At 37.2% G+C, this 21,030-nt stretch overlaps 1 protein-coding gene across 1 annotated transcript in view; it reads right to left on the bottom strand.

Moving 5' to 3' along the window:
- Positions 1 to 21,030, bottom strand: part of TPK1 (thiamin pyrophosphokinase 1) — a 516,691-nt gene that overhangs the window by 209,669 nt on the left and 285,992 nt on the right. The window contains exon 6 of the mRNA XM_043968376.1: positions 7,261 to 7,356. Coding sequence (XP_043824311.1) covers positions 7,261 to 7,356 — 96 coding nt within the window. The remainder of the gene's footprint in view (positions 1 to 7,260; positions 7,357 to 21,030) is intronic.

The following is a 21,030-nucleotide window of genomic DNA, read 5'->3' as shown; positions in this document are numbered from 1 at the left end:
ATATAGGATAGTATAATAATTTTATGTTCAACCAAGAGAGTAAAGCATCTAGATGCATATTTGGAATTATTCCATTAAATGATACAAAGATTCAGAAATACATAGTTCATACCTGCACAAAGCTTTTGTTACAAACCTAGGAAGAGAACAACGTTCATACACAAATAGTTAGTATCAACAAGGTAAGAAGAGACTGATGTAAATGAAAGGCCTAGACAACTTCTTAGAAGGTACTAAGGTGGAAAAGATCACTTTCAGTTGAGAGGTCAGTGAAGACTTCTCGGAAGTGGAGATGGCTGAATTGACCTCAAAAAAAAAAAAAAAGTACAGTTTTGACAAGTAGAGAAGAGGCTGGAGTCCTTTCCAGACACCAGGGATAAACTGGGAAAGGGAAAGAAGTAAAAGAGGAAAACCTGGTAGCCCAATATAACTGGTACAGAGACTACATGAAGGCTAGTAAAATGGAAAAGGATGACAAGGGATGCTGGAGTCAGGCTCTGGAGGTCCTTAAAGGACAAGCTGAGGCATTTAGGAAAAAAATATCTTATAGATACCTGAATTTCTACTTTAACCTAAAAATAAATAGCTCAGGTTTTTAGAAGTCTAAGGAAATATTATTTTATATTTTGTACTGGACCCCATAGTCTTTGTTTTTACCTCAAGTGTGTACTAAAGCACCCAAACATGCATATATACTTTAAAGATTCAGTCATATCAGCATGCTACTCAGGCAGTGAATTATTTATGCATGCATTATGGATAAACAATATGAGAACATGAAAGTAGAGTAAGTCCAAACTGAAAAAAGTCACCATTATCGAGAACTGTTTTGTGAGAGAATAGAAGCCGAGAGTCATCAGATGTCCAAGAAAAAAGCAAGACAATGTAGGAAGCAAAAAATAAAATGAAATTAAATTTTTTGTGTTTTGAATTTTGGTCAAAGCCTTACTGAAAAATGATGCTATTTATAGCACAGATGTTTGAAGATGTTTGACTTGGGGCAACTGTTTTCTTGATATTTAAACTCCATTCCTTATTAATATGCTCTTTTAAGGAGGAGGATTACGTAGCTCTTACTTCCATATCTGCTCCAAATATTGTCCTTTCTATACAAACACCAACAGTTAGAATATAGGAGAAGCTATTATAGTTTGCAAAGCTTGTAAGGCTTCATTTTATTCCCCTCTCTCCAATTATACAGTTGAAGCTATAATGTTTAAAAAGTTCAAGAGACATGATTTATAGGTAATTAATCATTTTATTAATTATGGTAGCAATAATTAATAAAAGGGGTCAGCGATACTCTTGAATTCCAGACTCCTCATGGAATTCACTCAACACTTATAAACCCTTGGAAGAGTTGTTGTTCCTGAGGGTGGCAATAAACTCTGATTGCTTAATATATTTTTTTTTTTTTTTAGCGAGGCAATTGGGGTTTAGTGACTTGCCCAGGGTCACACAGCTAGTAAGTGTCAAGTGTCTGAGGCCGGATTTGAACTCAGGTCCTCCTGAATCCAGGGCCAGTGCTCTATCCACTGCGCCACCTAGCTGCCCCTGATTGCTTAATAATTAATGAGCAAATGGATATTACAATGAGAGGCAGACCTATTCCAATAAGGGTCTAGGGGACTGATTATGTCATTTGCTTCCAAACAACCCCCAGTGTTGGGCAATCTAATCAAAGAATTTATCGCACCCAAACCTGAGTAGAACACAATGGGCAGGAATTCACCTAGATAAGATGGTGGGATAAATTTGTGGAAGAGGTCAGTAATGTCCTTCAGAGGCTGCAGCTTCCAACAAGCAAATAAAACATGGTTGTTAATAATCACTTTTCTCAAAGCCCACACCAGCTCTCAGATAAACTATTATAAAGACCTTCCTAACTATAACTCCAGCTTCTAGGCTCTTCCTTCACCAATCCAACCTCCACACAGTCATAAAAATAATATTCCTAAAGCAAACATCTGACTGTGACATTCATCTGTGCAAGACCCTTTGAGGACTTTCCATTATTTCTTGGGTAATATATAAACTTCTCAGTTTGAATTTAAAGTTGCTCACTCTCTGGATATGGCCTCTCTTTCCCTTAAACTTTACTACCCATCACTTCACTTCATGAACTCTGTTCTCCAGCTACACTGAACAACTTACTACTACTACCCTGTGCTTTTGAAAAGGTGTTCCAAAAAGAAAAGAAAAGAAAAGATGCTCCACAAGGCTGGAAAGCACATCTTGGAATCTCTTGCTTCTGTCATGCCTCAGTTCATGTGCCACCTCCTACACAGAAAATTTTCTGATCTTCTGAGTTGTCAGTGCTTTTTTCCTTCCTCAATTTATGTTTATGGTTACTTGTTGTAAATGGTGATTTTCTTGCAGTACCTGTACAAAGTAACTTCCTTGAGGGCAGGAACTATTATTCTTTTGAAAGGCTCTCCCTCTTTGCCTTTGCCTCTTGGCTTTCCTGGTTTCCTTCAATACTCAGTTAAAATCCCACATTCTTCAAGGGGCCTTTCTTAGTCCCCTTCTCTTCCATTCCTAATGCCCCTCTGAGATACCCTAGATTAATTCCATATATACTTGTGTAGACATAGTTGCTGACATATAGTTCCCCCATTAGAAAATGGGCTTCTTGAGGTTGATTGTTATTACTTTTCTTTGTACCTCCGGTGCTTAATAGTATGTGTTTAATAAATGCCTGTTGAAGGGCAGCTAGGTGGTGCAGTGGATAAAGCACCGGCCCTGGAGTCAGAAGGACCTGAGTTCAAATCTGGCCTCAGATACTTAACACTTACTAGTGTGTGACCCTGGGAAAGTCACTTAACTCCAATTGCCTCACCAAAAAAAAATCTAACACTTTAATAAATGCCTGTTGATTTAAGTACCCATTGTAGGCGCATAATGTTTGTTGGGTTGGATTTCATGTTCTATATTTTCACATAACCCACTCAACACATAAAAATAATTAGGCACCTGATGAGCAAGGTACTGTGCTAAACTGGGGATAAAAAAATTAAAACAAAAATAAACTATGGTCCCTTGTCACAAAAAAGAGTAAATGTACTATAATAAGAGGAAATTTGAAGTATGCGGAAAAACTATAACACGGACTAGAGTACATCACTAATCTTACCACCCTATCTCTAAATTCTTTGCTAGCTATTTTTTTTTCTTGCCACCCTCTAAATTTTTGCATTCCACAATGATCTTTCCTTGGTCCTTTATATTCTCGTCCTAGGCAATTTTATATACTTCCAACCAAGATTCACGTATGTATCATTACAACCTTCTTAATCTGTACAATGAGAAAGTTGGACTAAATCAGGGTTTCTTAACTTTGGGGGTGGGGGTTATAATGGACCCCTTTCATCTTCTTGTCCAGTCTATGGATTTTTTCCTATTTCATTATTGAAGGAAATGTTAAATTTAAGTTAGAGGTCATTGAAATAAAGGGGTATATATATTTTTCTCTCTTCCAAGTTCACAACCCCCTTTTGATCTGTCAGTGGCTCCTTGGCAGTTCATGGATCCCAGTTAAAGAATCCTTAAACTACATGCTAGTGGAGACAGCTAGGTGGTGCAGTAGACAGAGCAACGGGCCTGGGATTAGGAGAATCTGAGTACAAAAACAGCATCAGACAATAGCTAGTTGTATGATCCCGGGAAAGTCACTTATCCTCTATTTGCCTCTGTCTCCTCAATTATAAACCGCAGATAATAATAGCACATACTTCAAAGAGTTGTTGTGAGGATCAAATGAGATATTTTTAAAGCCCCTAGCATAGTGCTTAGCACACACTATTAGCACACAGTCGTCACTTATTTAAATATTTATTCCCTTTTCTCCCCCTCCCAAGATCTCCTAATCTCTCTTTCATGTCATCGTCACACACTGATGAATCTACAATCTGAATCTCTGCTTCTAACTTCTCTCCATAACCAATGGGCAACTTAAATTTAACATAACCAAAACTGAATTTAATCTCATTTTCTCTAATATCTGCCCCAGCCACAACTTTTTTATTGTTATGAAAAGTAAACATTTAAACATCTTTTACTGTTCCTTCTCCCCTATTCCCCATATATGATCACTTGGCAAGTTGAACTCATAATTCCAAAATATCCTCATTAAAAAAAATCCCTACTACAGTGTCCCTCTAAATCAGGCATTTGCAAGAACTTCCTGCATAAATTAACACAGGAGCCTAATTTTTGTCTTAGACTCCAGTATCTCTCCTCTGGGAGAAAATTCCTAATAAACTTTCCTGAAGATTTCTGATGTCATTAATAATGTTGCCACTGCTTACTAAATAAAATATAACTCTTTAGGATGGCATCAAAATGTCTCATAGGATGGTCTGAATTATCTTTGCAGTTTTATTTCTTTTAGATGCCTTTTAGATGCCTCTTATACTTCTGCCACAATGAACTTTTCTTTATTCTATAAGCATATCCTATGTATTCCTACCACTGCACCTTCATTCAACTATCTCTTATGCTCAGAACGCTACTTCTTATTCTTTGCCTAGTTTTTGTCACTCAACACTTGTCATTCTCAACCTAGCTCTAAGGACTTCTGCTGAATGAGGCTGTCCCTAACACTGGCCCCAACAATCTCCTCTAATTGGGTTTTTGGTTAGTGTATAGTTGTGCTAATTAAACATTTATTATAATAACACCTATTCATTATCCTTTGTAATAAGTGAATGTGCCAAACAATACAATAATAATAATAATAATAATAATAATTTCTGTCATTTAGGGAAGGTAAGGAATATATCCTTACCTAAACCTCTCCTATCGTTACAAGATGGTAGAAGAAGAAAACGCAAAACAAAACAAAAACCAACTGATTCTAGACTCAGAAGTCCTAGTTAAAATCCTCCTTCCCTCTGATAACTTTGGGCAAATCACTTATGGGCCTGAGTTTCCTCATTTGTAAAATGAGGGGGTTTGGGGGCAGCTAGGTGGCGCAGTGGATAGAGCACCGGCCTGGGATTCAGGAGGAACCGAGTTCAAATCTGGCCTCAGACACTTTACACACTTACTAGCTGTGTGACCCTGGGCAAGTCACTTAACCCCAATTGCCTCACAAAAAAAAAAATAGAAAAAAAATGAGGGAGTTTGACTAAATGGTTTCTGAGGTCTCTTCAAGATCTAGATCTCTAATCTTATGATTATTTATGTTTCTCTCATTTGACAAACACGGTCATTTCTGGGGCAACAAATAAGGGGGAAAAGATAGTTTACCTGCCTTCATGGAACTTACTTAGCAGGGAGGACATGGGATAAAAATATAAAAATAAAAATGTTTTATACACACACATATAAAACATTTTATATATAATGTTTTATATATTGTTAATATGAATATATGAATCACCTGAATTTGATGGAGGTACCTTATTATCCAAAAGTATTTTTTTTATGAAACCCTAGGTTAATAGGAGTAATTTGCCCTTCAACTGAATTCCAAACTGAACCCAGAAAGCTAGCTGATACAAGTCCCTACCTGGTGACTTTTTTCCTTGGGATAGTAAGTCCCTATCTTATGGGGAAATTTGGGCATCCTCATTCTTGCCAAACCCTTTTTTGGAATCCTATAATTTTATCACGATGCTTCGGTATTTCCTCCATACTTGTTATAATTGAAATTGTCAAACTGCTTTTGCTTCTGGGTTGAATTTATCATACTATTGAAATTGATAACACTCTGTAACCCATGGACAAAAAAAACACCCTTATAAACTCTTAGCAAGAGGGAGTCCCCGAGCCCTTTTGGGAAGGGTCTCCTCATAATCATGGTTCTTTCTTCTTGGGAAAAAAATAAATTGTTATTATGTTTTACCTATCCATTCTCTGATCTGGTTTATGTGAGGTACCTACTTCTGGTACGAGAGGTAGCAATAACCTTCTCTGATCTGGGTGAACAAATTGTAGTAGATATTATTGACGTATCTGACCTGTTTATTATCTTGTAGGAGGATGGGTACAAAAACTATATACTAATTTTCAACTATATATAATGTTATTCATAATGTTTTACATATATATGCATGTGTATATGTGTATACACATATATATGGACAACTGGATAATGAAAAGATTTACCATGCTATAGTAATTTGATGAGAAAGATCACTTATAACAGCATAGATCCAGGAAAACTTCATGGGAAAGATCACCCTTGCGTCTTGAAAAGAGAGGAGGATTTCAAAACGCAGAAGCTGAAGGTGGGGTTGAAGGTACTATAGTCAGGGCATTGGGCACCACTCCTGGGAATTCATGGAGGCCAGAAAAGGCAGAAGAAAAGAGTTGCTAATACCCTTATTTGACTAGAAATGTATTTAAATACAGGGAAGTAGAGTGGGAAAATGCTGGAAAGGCTGGAATCAGGACCTACCTGAAAATGCTGCCCTGTGGCATAATAAGCAGAGAAGTCTGAATACAACAAAGAGAGCAGACAAAAGAAAAAAGTGTTCCCCTCAACTGGTCCTGCCTAGTATGCATAGATTTTTAGTTGGCCAAGTATGACAGAATGACATCTTTCATTCAGAGGGTATAATATACAATTTTAAATGAGTCAATAGAAGATATTGCATATTCAGTGCAAAATGAGTTTCCATCGTGGGAATTTTTTGATAGAGTTCCCATTCTACTTTTCTTATTAATTTCTTACTTTAATTATATTAGCTTTTTTTCCTCTGACTTTCTCTGGTGGTTTCTCTCAGGTTTACAAGGACAAGATTTATCTGCCAATCAGAGCTTGGCATGTGACAGTATGGCATTTATAACAGAACTCTGCTTTCAGATAACTTCATTATTCACTAAATGCAATGAAACAAACTAGGCAGAGACCTCAAATCCATTTGTGTGCCATTTGAACAACTGAAAAGCACCAACGGATACAACAAGGATTTTTTAAAAAATGAACTTAAGTTTTAAAAAGACATTTGTATACTGGTGATGATGCCAAACCCAAACCAATCTTTTGCATCCTAGGAAATTCATTAGTGTAGATCAATAAAAATTCTCTTGGGGAAAAAAGCTGATGTAAATTCATTTGTCTAGATGTCTTGGGAAATTTCATTTGAGGTAAGCATCAATGTTTCTTAATGTACTATGACCAGAGCTCAAAATATACAGAGTTCTAGTAAATAACTATTTAATTTCACTCAAAACTTTAAATAGCCCCTTGCACATTCTTGGGAACAATAGAGTAAACACTACTTAGTATAGACTGTAAGACAAACATCTTACCTGGAGGTCCCTTTCTACTATCTTTTTCTGGAGCACTTGAAGGCATTTAGTAAAATCAGTGTAGTTTTGATCAGGAGTTGAGACAAGTTCACATCCCTAAATATTAGAAATGATGGAGAAAGTTAGGGTTGGTATCCACCTTCATTAACAAGATCAATTGTGATAAAAAACAACACAATGATAATATTGTCTTATTTTATTGTGCTAGCACTGTTCTCCAATGATATCACTGTTCTCAGTATTTCACCTTGGGATCCAATCAGGCAGTGATATTGTTACAAGCTACTGTGATTTGTTATGATAATGACAATTTATCCCCAAAGGCAAAGGCTACAACAACAGTCTTTATAAACAGCTCAAGTGGTAACATGTGATTATGGTTTAATAATAATAATATGGCAATAATATTTAGAGTTAGAGAAGGAAATGACAAACCACTACAGTATTTTTGCCAAGAAAACCCCAAATGGGGTTACAAAGAGTTGGATATAATTGAAAACAAATGTACAACAACAATAATATTTAGAAAAATTATTTCAGAGGATGGTGAAGCTCACTTAAAAAGAGCAAAAAAAACTTTCACCAGAAATTTTCAAGGCTTTTTTTACTGTTTGGAAATCTCATAACATATAAATAGAGGAACTAGGATACTAAGGGATGGTGATTTTCCCAAAATTCCCTAGTAAACAGCAGAATTCAGTGAAATACCAACATACCCTCTCATTTAACCTTCTGATCAAAATCTTTTACTTCATTCTTTTTTTCTGTATAAAAAACTACATTAATATTTAAGCCTGTGTATTTTATATGTCTTTGGGCATAAATGCCCAAAATGAAGTCCTTTCGGCTTTGTTAATTTCATGCATGTTGACATGACTGAATGCCTGATATCATAATATATTTTGTAATATATGCTAGAATATATATATGTATGTGTATACATTTATTTGTGTGTACATATATATGTATATATATATATATGTATTTTTGCTTTCAAATATAGATGAAAAAAAGTAATACCATCTAGTTAGCTCTAGGGAACTTGGATAACTTATTATGTTTGAATGATGTCTTCTAATGTCAGTCATAGTGGCACTGAGTACAATGGGAGTTCAGGTATTTAATTCAGAACTAAAACAATCTGTAGTTTCAGCCAAAGAGCTGAGTAAGGCAAAGTTAAATATACCTACCATATAAAGTTGCCATTCAAAGAATTTTCAAGGACAAAAAAAATCCATATGGCTTCTTAAATTACAGTAAGAACTATCCATGCTAGATTTAGAGGTTCCTGTACCCCTTCAAGGTCTTTTTAAAGGTTTCTAGCTAAAATTCTGCCTTATTCATTTATGATTCTGTCCTACACTGTAGTGACCAATAAGAAAATTAATTACTCATCATTCAAAAAATATATTATGCTCTAAAAGTACTATATGCCACCTTTAAAGGATTGTCAATTTCCTCTCCCCAACTGTCAACACACACACACACACACACACACACACACACACACATATATACTTCTCAGGACTTAGAATTTACTATCACCATCAAGGTAGGGAAGATATAAGCCTACTAAATATTGTGCTCCTACAAGGAACAGAAGAAGAGCACTGGGTAGAATGAACCATCTGGGTAAAGAACGTTTCACCTTCTTATTTCTAAGTACAGATCACAGATGGTGGAAGCTCACAGAAAAGACATATGCCTATAGAAAGGTGACTATATCCTTTAAACATTCATAGATGAGAAGAAAGCAAAAATCAAAACACAACAGCCCAGCAAATGTAAAAAGCAGTATGATATGATCCAAAATCTCATTAGTGAAACCACTCATGTTTTACAAAAAGGCATCTAATTTGGATAGGTGAAAGTCAAATGGAAGAATAAGGAAGGATACCTTTGAAGAACTATAGTTGTTCTACTCTACTATACAAGGAAAATCAACCTATGACCACAAATAAATAGTGAATAGATGAGTCTCTATAATTTATCTGCTTAACAAGCTATTTTTATTTACCTTTAAAATTTTTAGTTGTCGTTCCAACCTATGGTTTCAAAGTCCCTCCACTGGTAAATATTAGAAACCTGTCTACATTTTAAAGTCTTGGAGAACTGTTTGGAGGTACTGGGAAGTTGAGACTTGCCCAGCATGTTTTCATCAGAGGCTGGACTTAAAGTTAGGTATTCTTGACACCAAAGTCCATTCTCAAGATGACTCTCATCCTGCCTTATGTAAATTTTCCTAGGTACAGGTTACAAACAATCCTCTAGAGGGATTCTTAATCTTCTTTCATGTTGTGGAGCCCTTTGTCAGTCTGGTAGAGCCTACTGGTTCCTTTTCAGAATATTGCTTTCTGTATTGCCAAATATAAAGAACCTATGATTCCAAAAGAAACCAATTACATTAAAATGGAGTTATCAAGTTTATACACACACACACACACACACACACACACACACACACACATTTAAGTTCATGGATCCCAGGTTACAAACCACTGCTCTAAGACCATCTGTTCCAGACCAGTTGCTGATTTGAATCAGTGGAAGGAGACAGCACATCAGAATGACCCCACAACCCCAGGAAAGACTGTAAAGTGGTAGATTCAGATAGCTCCTTCTTTCCCCTTCTGGACCTTTTCAACCATCTCAGTAGAGCTTAGCTATCTGTATTTTTTTTCTTTTGCCAACCACTGATCTCATGCCTTCCTAAAAACATGTGTGCCTATGAAAATTCATTAACTCATTCACACTCATGTAAAAACAACTGATCAGAACATTGGTATTTTAACTGGGGTCAAAACCCTAAAATAAAACAATGATTCTTATTATCGACTTTCACCCTTTAGCAAACTGTGCTAATGGGAAAAGTACTATTTTCAGCAAGAGGTTTCTACTAATCTATACCATGTAGGTTTTTTTTTAGGTCACCTAAAAGTTATGGCTAGCTTTGCCTGTAAGAAAACTGCATCCAGCAGAACTAGAAAAGGGTTAAAGAGCTTAACTTAACCTTCAATACTTCATCCTCATCTCATGAATTTGTTTCATGATGTTGGTCCTCCAAGTTCATGTTGCTGAGCAAACTCCTGCACATGTTTAGCTGCTTGTTTTTTCCTGTCCCTCTCAATCTCTCAGAACTAGGAGCTTTAAATTTGGGTATAAAGCACTGTAGGAACATATAATGAAGTCTGTTAGAGAAAGGAAACTGAAACCTTAATTTAAAACTCAGATTCAGCAAAAAGCAAACACAGGAAGGCTGAAAAATCTGTTTGGGAGGGGGTGTGTGTCAAAATTCAAAGAAAGCACTTTTTTAACTAGTGGGTCTAAAAATACTATATAGTGGTTCAAACTACATTTAGATTATTAGTGTTAAGAAATGACAAAATCATAATATTAATAAAAATAAGATATAGGAGAAAACACAATGGACTTGTCATTTGTTTACCTCCAATACTGCAAGCAGAATGAAACAGTGGAATGATATTTTAAATCAAATTTTAATATGCTTTTTGAGTTCTGCAGAACAGATGAAAATCACTTTCCCATACTAGGAGTGAGCTTCCCCAAAGTGAAGGCTTCCCCAAAGTGAAGACCATTGTCATAGAGATATATAAGGATAGTATCAATAGCTAAGGCAAATTCAGAGAAAATTGGAGTATAGGTCCACTTGCATATGGCAAAACATAAAAGTTTACATATACCCAGGAAAAAACAAGTCTAACAAACTGAACTATCTATTAATCCACCTATTTATTCATCCATTTATTTATGGTGGTGGCACTGTGTATAGAGCACAGGCTTGAATTTGGGAAGACCCAAGTTCAAATCTCACCTTAGACACTTAGTAGCTATGTGACCTTAGGTAAGCCACTTAACCCCCAATTGCCTTAAATATCTGGGGCCATCTCCAATTGTTATGATATATTTCTTGCCACTGGTCCCAGATGGCTGTGGAAGAGAGAGTGAGGTTGGTGACCTTACACAGCCCTGCTTCACTTAAGTCCAATTCCCTGCAAGTCATAACATCACCCTCTTCAAGAAGGAAGGAAAACCAACAATATGGGGGCGTGGGGTGTTTTCAAACTTGATAACCTGTTTCCCTGTTTGTGACCTCAAACTGAATCCCTAAAGATTGGTTGTGGACCCTGCCTCTTGCTAATCCCCTAGGGATTTGTTTTGATCACAGTTTCACATTATTTCCATTCAAGATTGTGCTTTCTACCTTTGATCCTTAACTCTATGACCTATATGCTAGTTATTGACCTTACATTTTTCTCAAGATAGTATCCCATGCCCTCCAGCATAGGAATCAATCCTTAACACAGAAACCACTCAACTACACCCTGTGAGAACAATACACACTGTTTTAGATGGAAGAGAACAATGGGATATCAATTCTATGCAGACAGCAGGCCTATGGTATGTATAATAATGTATAAGATCATATGTAGGAGCAGCTAGGTGGTGCAGTGAATAGAGCATTGGCCCTGGAGTCAGGAGGACCTGAGTTCAAATCTGACCTCAGACATTTAACACTTACTAGCTGTGGGACCCTGGGCAAGTCACTTAACCCCAATTGCCTCACCAAAAAACAAAACAAATCAAAAGATCATATGTAAGTACCAACACCTCTAACTAAACACATCTAAAAATGAAGACAGTGAAACAAATAGCTTTCAAGGCAGAGGTGCTGGGAGATCCATCTCAGGTCAAGTCACTGCTTTAAACTTCAGTTTACTTATTTGTCATAATCTCCCCCACCTGCCTACCTCACCCCAAATACAGAGCTTCCTCCTGACTTTCCTGTTAGGGCCAAACCATATTGAAAGCTCTTAGCATATGCAAACCTCATACACAAACTTCATTATATTGCTAAAGGCAAGACCCTCACAGAGAAGCCCACTGGATTCCCTAACTCACACAATGCACAGGGGCACCTGGAGCAGATTAACAAAAGTCACTCAGAAGCCAGATGTACAGAGTGCTTTTGCCTAATTAGCCAACCTCTGACAAATCCAATACCTACCTCCAGGACAGAAAGAAGCTGAGACATAAAATATATTAAAACATATGCACACCTCCACACAACATAAAATATAAGAGCTTATCAAATCTGCCAGAAGCTAAAAGGACATGTACCACTGAATTCTAGATTTCAACCACTTCTTCCTCCTTTTTTTCCCCTTTTCTACTTCTTGAAATGTTGTTTTTCAAAAGACACGAAATGTTGTTTTACAAGTCAGCGTGTGGCTGCTGCTGGGTGAAAGAATTTCTAGACTTTCCCTATCTAGTGCTTGTCATTATGGAAGCAGAAATTTAAATTACCCTGCTTTAATGAAGAGTTCCCCTCTGTGAATAAACTACTTTGCTGAGCTAGAGATGTATTTTATTTAAAAAGTGACATTTTTATTAATCTTGTTTTATGCTAGATCTGTATAGTAAATGGACTTGGAGCCATCACACAACTTTCACATGTAGACAGAACTTAAAGTAATGTTCCACAGGGTCCTTATGGCAAAAACAAGGCAAAAGCCCCCTTTTTAAAGGAAAGAAGTGCTAGTAGTAGTAGTAGTCGTCGTAGTAGTCATAGTAGTCATAGTAGTAGTAGTAGCAGCAGCAGCAGCAGATAATATGAAGGGGAAAAAAAGAAAAGTCAACAATCATCTGAGAGAGCTATTCCACATCTGTGGACCTGAGTGCCCATTTATGGAAAACACGAATTTTCAACAGGAGCCACATCTTTTTCTTTAAACTGTATAGAGATGAGTTTACCTTCTAGATCTTACCCTCTAATGAAAGACCATGCCCAATGTGACTTAATCCTTTTTTTTTTTTTTTTGGTGGAGCAATGGGGGTTAAGTGACTTGCCCAGGGTCACACAGCTAGTAAGTGTTAAGTGTCTGAGGCCGGATTTGAACTCAGGTCCTCCTGACTCCAGGGCCAGTGCTCTATCCACTGCACCACCTAGCTGCCCCCGACTTAATTCTTTTTAACTAAGGAACTCCCTCATTGTGGCCCTTTCTCTTCTTGATTATTGAATCTTATGCCTTCAGCTGCCTACAAAATGGAGGTTCCCTCCAGAAAGACTTTCTTACTTTTCCTACTTGTCATTTTCTCAGAAGGAGCCTTGCCAATTTCCACCCCATTGCTGCCTACTGGGTTTATCCCCATAATCCAATCAATACTTAATTTGCTGTTAGAAAGGGAGTCCCATGGCTCCATCTATGATCCTTATCATTTACTAAAACAAAATACCCATCCCTTGAAACTTCTCTCATATTTGTGTTGCCTCTTTCCATTAAAAAGTCAGTTCCAAGAATTGTCGTTGTCTTCTTTTTTAAATTATATACTCATCTCTTACCATAATGCTTGATTACTTGACAGATAGAAAATTCTTAGAAATTTTCATTTTGTTGACTCAGGATCATTTAGTACAATTTCTTTATTCCACAAATAAGCAAACTGAGGCCCAGAAAGGTTAAGTCACTTGCCCAAGGTCACACAGATACTAAGTAGCAGGTACAGTTCAGATCCAGATGTATGCTACAGTCAAAAGATCATGAGATTTAGAACTAGATCCTAGATCTAGGTCAGGTCCCAGATCTACTACATTTTATCTCTGTAACTTGACTTCTTAGTACCTTAGATTCATCATGTGTAAAACAAGTGATTTGGGGGCAACTAGGTGGCACAGTGGATAGAGCACCGGCCCTGGATTCAGAAGGATCTGAGTTCAAATCTGGCCTCAGACACTTGATACTTACTAGCTGTGTGACCCTGGGCAAGTTGTTTAACCCCAATTGCCTCACAAAAAACAAACAAACAAACAAAATAAAACCCCAAAACAAGTGATTTGGACTAAATCAACTCTGAGGTCCCTTCTAGTTTTAAATCTATGAAACCAGGACTCCAAATCCCAATTTTTATGTCTTTCCATGCTATCTCTGGCATCAAATGAAAAAAGGTACATAAAATATAATATATCTCTTCAAAGTGTTATATGCTAAGTATATAATTTTATAATCACTTGCCTTCCTTGAAAGATTGTTGAAGCAGAGCCAAGGCGGTAGATAACAGGAGAGGACCCAGCTGAATTTTCCTAACATTCCCCTCCAAACAAGTTTAAGATACCACTTCAAATTAAATTTTGAAGTGGCAGAGACAACAAAAGGTCAGAGGGAGCCACTTATCCAAGCCCGAAAACTTAGGAGGACCACAGGACCTGGGGGGGGGGTGCAGGCCTGGGTGATGGCAGGAGCATCAACTGTGGGCCTTGGAGGCAGCCAGGACAAGAGCAGCAATTTAGGGGCTCTCAGCCCAGAGATGGGAAAAGGGTTGGACAAGTGGTCAGAAAGAGACTACAGGGGACTCTTTGGTACAGCTGGTCCTGACTGACAACTTTGCTGTCCATATACAGTTCTAGGTCACAGTTCCAGGCTGGAAAAGAATGCTTGTGATTAGTCACAAGGAGCCAGGGGTCCTGGTCACATTTGGGGGGCCAAGAGGACCAGTAGCACTTATGGCTATAAGTGACAAAAGGACTTGGTCAAGATCCAGAGCCGAAAGAAATGCAAGCTCTTGCAGTGGCAGGGAACGGGGGACATAGTTACAGTTCCAGGACCAAGAGCACTCCCCTTGTGGCTTCAGGGGAACAGGTGCCCTTCCTAGGTAAAGACCAGAAAGCAGACCAGGAAAGCAGTGGCCAAACCTTTCCCTGAACCTTGGAAGCATCAAAACCTTCCAAACTTGCAGTTTGGACTTACTCAAATTGTTACTAAAATGTTCATACCCTTTAAACCAAAGACTCCCTTATTGGGTTCATACCCCAAGGAAGTCAGAAGAAACAAGATTGCAGAGAATGCAAAATATTTATAGCAGCATTTTGTATGAGTGTGAGTGTGAGTGTGCGTGTGAGTGTGTGTGTGTGTGTGTGTGTGTGTGTGTGTGTGTGTGTGTGTGTGTGTGTGTGTGTGAGAGAGAGAGAGAGAGAGAGAGAGAGAGAGAGAGAGAGAGAGAGCGCGAGCTAAGAACTGGAAACAAACCATATGCCCATCAAGTGGGGAATGGATATACAAATTATGGTAAATGAATACAATATTATGCTATAAGAAATTGTGTGTGTGTGTGACAAATACAGAGACACATGGAAAGAATTTTTATGAAATGATGCAAACTGAAACAATATACTCGATAGCTACAACAATGTAAATGGAAAGACTGCCACCACCACGAAAAAAGTAAATTTAACAAAATTATAAAGATCAAGTGAAACTCAATAGAGGAACTATGAGAAGAAAGCTATAACCTACCCTTTTATGGAGGTAGGAGGTTTATAGGTATTATATGTTTTCAGACTTTCTCAATGCTTCAGACTCAATCAGTTGTGATGATTTTTTTCTCTCCCTAGAAAAATACTATTTGTCATATGGCTTGGCTCTTGGGGGAGCAATACAAGGAATACTTGCTATATAAGAAAAAAAATTTAAAAAAGAGAATGCAAGCTCCCAGAGAGCAGAGATTGTCTTTCTTTCTGCTTTTATTTATATTCACAGAGCTTAGCACAGAATTTATTCAGCCACTACTATATATTTGAAAAATGTGAAATGAGCGTGCAGCAGTGGTTCATTTTAACATTATTTTTTTTGCAGGAGCACACATATAATCAAAAAAGAACTATTAAAATTATTATTTAGATAGTGGCTTCTATCTTCCTTTCCTTGCCCTCCAAAACTCCCTGCCTCCCCACCTAAAATTACCATCATAATATTTTGAAAAACACATCAAACTGAATTAAGAATATGTTCTTACAGGTATTACATTCCAATAGTTACTGTGTGTAATTACTGTGTCAAGAGGATAAAATATTCCTTAATTAGATTGACTTCTAAATAGAGAATAACTTGTGAATGCATCTGTTATACAAGATTTCTTATTCAAACATAATCTGTTGTATCTCCATCAGCACAACATTATTCATATAAGATACCAGCTGGGGCAGGAGAAGAGTCTTGCAATATTGAGCTAGACTTTATAATAACAGTATTTGTGGAATGGAATTCTAACTTGAACAGTGACTCTGAAGATAGATAAAGCATGTTCAGATTGCTGTACTTTAACATATAATAAGATTTATCCGAGAAGTATAAGATACCATCAGCCCTCTGTACAAGGTAGGAGGCTAACAGACGCAGCTTCTAGCCATTACTATTAGAACTACCTCAATATAGGAATAAAAGGACAATAAAACATGAATACAATGGAAATCTTAACAGTAGAATTATAAACTTTCCTCTACAGTGTTTCTAGGAGGATTAAATGATATGAAATGGGGCATGGGGAGGTGACCAATCTCTGGACTCACAGAGGACCTGGATTCACATTTCATTTCTGATGCTTCCTTACCTCTTTGACTGCAGGCAAATCACATCCTCCCTGGGCCTCAATTTTCTCATCTGTCAAATGAGAGGTAGACTAGATGGCTAGTAAGGTGTCTTCCGGCTCTAAAGCTATGGTTTTATAAAATAATTTTGAGTAGCTAAAAGTTCCCTACAAATATAAAGTAATATAATGATAGAGGCAGCCAGGTGGCACAGTGGATAGAGTATTGGACCTGCAATTAAGAAGACCTGACTTCAAAACCTGCCTCAGACACTTGGTACTTGGATGACACTGAGAAAATCATCTAATTTCTATCTGCTTCAGTTTCCCCACCTGTGAAATGGGGCTAATAACAGTACATACTTTCCAGGGTTGTTGTGAGGATAAAATGACAAATTTTTTCTAAAGCACTTGTCATATCTTAAAGCTTTATGCAAACAGAAGCTATTATTGTTGTTACACAAATACCTTATTAAATAGTAATAATTAAGAGGTTAAGAATAAAAATGAAAAGCTATGTTGAAACTCTGGTGTGGTGACTATCACAGAATTTTAAAGGGAATAAGATGATTCTGGGAGTTAACTTCTTGACCACAGATCCCCAACCTCTTCTGAATGCAAATTAGAGAATGCATGATACAGGCAGCTGGGTGGTGAAGTGGACAGATTGCCAGGTCTGGAGTTTGGAAGACCCATCTTCCTGAGTTCAATCCAGTTTCAGACACTTCACAGCTGTGTGACCCTGGGCAAGTCAGTTAAACCTGTTTGCTTCAGTTTCCTCATCTATAAAATGAACTAGAGAAGGAAGTAGCAAACCATTCCAGTATCCTTACCAAGAAAACCCCCAATGAGGTCACGAAGAGTAAGACATGACTGAAACAAATTAATAATAGTAACAAAAACTACAGGCAGGAGAGGGGGAAAGTACAAGTCATTGAACAAGTGTACTTCACTGACCAGGGTCCTACTTCCTGAGAACTACAGAGACTTATGGAGAGGGAGTATGGCAGTGACAATGACCTTGGTGATCTGCTTACATATACCCTTAAATCTAGCCATATCCCTCATTTTACAAATGAGGAAACAAAATTTTCTAGGTTATATAGCTAACAAGTAGAGGATCTGAAAAAGTAAACTCATGTTTTGTGGCATCAAATCTAGATTTTTTTCTGTATGATACTATGTTCCTGAATTTCTCCAGTTTAAAAAGGAATTTAGCAATTAACTATTTTTATTTTTAATCAAGATAGAGAAGCAAAGGATATTTTGAACTGCATTCTGCAAAGAGGCAGCCCTTATAGTTGCAAATAATAAAATAAGGTTTAGGGAGTGTAATGGATAATTTTAGACTTGGAGTCAAGAAAATCTGAATTTGAATCCTGTGGTATAAATATATTATCTGTATGAGTCACCTAGAACCTCCTTCAGCCTCAGCTTCTTATCTGTAAAAAATGTATAACAGGGGCAGCTAGGTGATGCAGTGGATAAAGCACTGGCCCTGGATTCAGGAGGACCTGAGTTCTAATCTGACCTTAGAAACTTGACACTTACTAGCTGTATGACCTTGGGCAAGTCACTTAACCCTCATTGCTTTGGGGGGGGGAAGGTATGACAACAACAACAACAACAACAACAACAATAGTATCTACTTCACAGTGTTGCTACAAGGATTAAATGGGAATGTGTATGTGTGTGCCTGTATACACATATAAAACATAAAACAAACCTCAAAGTACTTTATAAATGATACATAATATTTTAAAGTTGTAATACCTACTCTAGCTTCAATAAGTGAACAAATGGTCTAAATTCTCATAACAGATATTAGGTTTATATTAGATGTTGATTCAAAAAGAATTAACATCTCACAACATCATTTCAGCCTCAGACATTTTTATGTGTCACATTCAAGTCTTTCTTTTTTAATAAGTACTAATTTTAAGTCCCTTTGATTTTCTATGTGGAGTCAAGCAAGTCACATTCTAGGCAATTTACTCAGTAATTCTCTTTGACTATAAAAAGAAAATAATACTCACATCTTATAAATTGTTGTGAGAATGACTTATGCAGTTTCAAACACACACTGTGAACAGTAATGCATTACATGCTAATTAATAATGAGCTTGACAAGACACTGCTGGGCTTCTCCCCTCCCCATCCAGGAATGTACAACCAAAGAGATATATAATTTGGAATAGGTCTGCTAGTCATAGGAAGATTATCTAGCTGAGCTGATCGTACAAATGGTAAGGCCAACTACAGATGAAAGGTGAGCTACTCACTTAAAAATGATCTGTGGAAAGCCTCCTGTCTTGTTCAAGACTGTGTATGTCTCAGATACTACACCTATGTGGTAAAGGTCTACTTTTGGAGCTAAAAGGAACATTATTGTTGTGGGAAGCCCCATGATTCATGCCACTGACCAGAGGCTTTGATGAGGACAAGAACTGCAAAAATTTAATGGATTGGAGTTCTTAATGTCTTGGTAGTCTGAACCAACAAATAGGCTTTTCTCAATTCAAGTGAAGGTTAAGTAATCTGTTCAGGATATCAGTCATGTAAGAGATAGAGGCTGCCCAATAAATTAAAACAAAATAGTTTATATCAAAAAATTAAATAGGTTTCATTTGACCGCCCATAATATTATCTGAGCTCAGGAAAGATTTGCTATGTGCTCTTGTATTATTCTTGTGTAAAAGGGAAGGTAATGTCATTGATTATTATGTTGTTGTCTTTTCCTCATTAGAACAAAAGCAAAGTATCCCAAGAGGAAGCTCTATGGCACAGTAAATAGAGTACTGGCCCTGGAGTAAGGAAGATTCATCTTCTTGTGTGCAAATCTGGCCTCAGACATAAACTAGCTGTGTAACACTGAGTAAGTCACTTAACCATGTTTGCCTCAGTTTCCTCATCTATAAAATGAGCTGGAGAAGGAAATGGCAAACTACCCCAGTATCTCTGCCAAGGAAACCCCATATGGGGCCATAGAGTCCAACACAACTGAAAAAACAACTGAATAACAACAAAAAATATCCCAAGCTTCCATTTAGAGTAAGGCTGTACACCACACAAAGCACAGCAAGTAGGTGCAATAAATCATAGAAATGTCTCTTAAAGTTTTGTCCTTTTTGCTTAAGAGACCTGAGATTTCTTTGGCATAAGGGATTCCCAAAGGAAATCCCTCTATCACCCAGATCTGCAACTGTTCAATAATCTATAGTCTTCAGAATTGCCAGTGATACTGAGATGCTAAGAGACTTGCCTGAGGTCCTGCAGCCATTGTTTGTCAGAGGCAGAACTTTGAACTCAGGTCTTCCTCATTGATAATGGTTCCCTCCCCACTGTTATTTTGCCTTTCTTATAGTTCTTACTCTCTATAACATTGGGGCGGAGGAACACTCACTAAAACTTTGAATGTAATAACAATACTGTTATGGAGAGAGGAAGGTTATTGCCTTCTTTGATATCTGAAGATTACCAGAGGGGTCCTTACTTTTAAGTGGAGTTAACAGTCACCTAATGCCTAATAATTCAGAGATGTCAGAAACACCCTCTGTTAAAAGAAACAAATCTCTACCATTATCTATGAAATGGACTTTCTTAGTGGGTTATCCATTTCTTTACCTTAAATTCCTATTAAAAACAATATTCCCGGGGGCTTTGCACTTACTGTTCATATAGATTTCAGGTAATTTTTCTGACCAGAGGTTTTTACAATCCAGTGGTTGGGGAGAATATGAAGATATTAGTAGAGGAAGAAGGAAGAGAAGGCTATTAAGGGGAAAAACATCTTGGAAAGGGGAAGCTGAAGACTTTTCATAAGGTTGCAGAAAGCAATGGTGACATTAGAACTGTGTTCTACCCAACTAAGCTAAGGAGCAGACAAAGTTAGATTAGAACACATCAATTAACACATTGAGCCAGAGTTAGAACAAATCACATAATCAAGAATGTCAAAGACGGAAAGGATCTCTGAGCTCATCTATATCTAAATAATAATCCCCTCCTACAATGCAGCTAAGAAGTGGTCACCAACTTTTGCTTCCTCTAGGTAGCATAGCTGAGAAGAGAATTCAGGGCTCCTTTCTCCAAATACGGTCTTGTTTCCAGTATTGTATGGCATGAAGTAGAATCCCTAGACATGTATTTGTTGTGGAGGCTATCACAGCCATGTTTCTACTTTTGGCTTAATATTCAGTGAGAAAGCAACTAATTTAGGTGAGAAAATGCAATGAATTATTTTTTTGGAAGGGAAGCTTTGAATTTTTAACATTAAGACCACCAAGAGAAGGCTAGGTGTACATGACCCATAAAAGATGATTGATAAACAATTAAACTTAGAGATTTCAATTCTCCAGTTCTACAAGGAATTAAACTTGAAGCAGAAGGCAT

This window comes from Dromiciops gliroides, chromosome 5 (assembly GCF_019393635.1).
Source record: "Dromiciops gliroides isolate mDroGli1 chromosome 5, mDroGli1.pri, whole genome shotgun sequence".
In the NCBI taxonomy this organism is placed as follows: Eukaryota; Metazoa; Chordata; class Mammalia; order Microbiotheria; family Microbiotheriidae; genus Dromiciops; species Dromiciops gliroides.
Note: the sequence above shows the minus strand (reverse complement) of the source record. Positions and strands in the feature narration are given on the sequence as shown.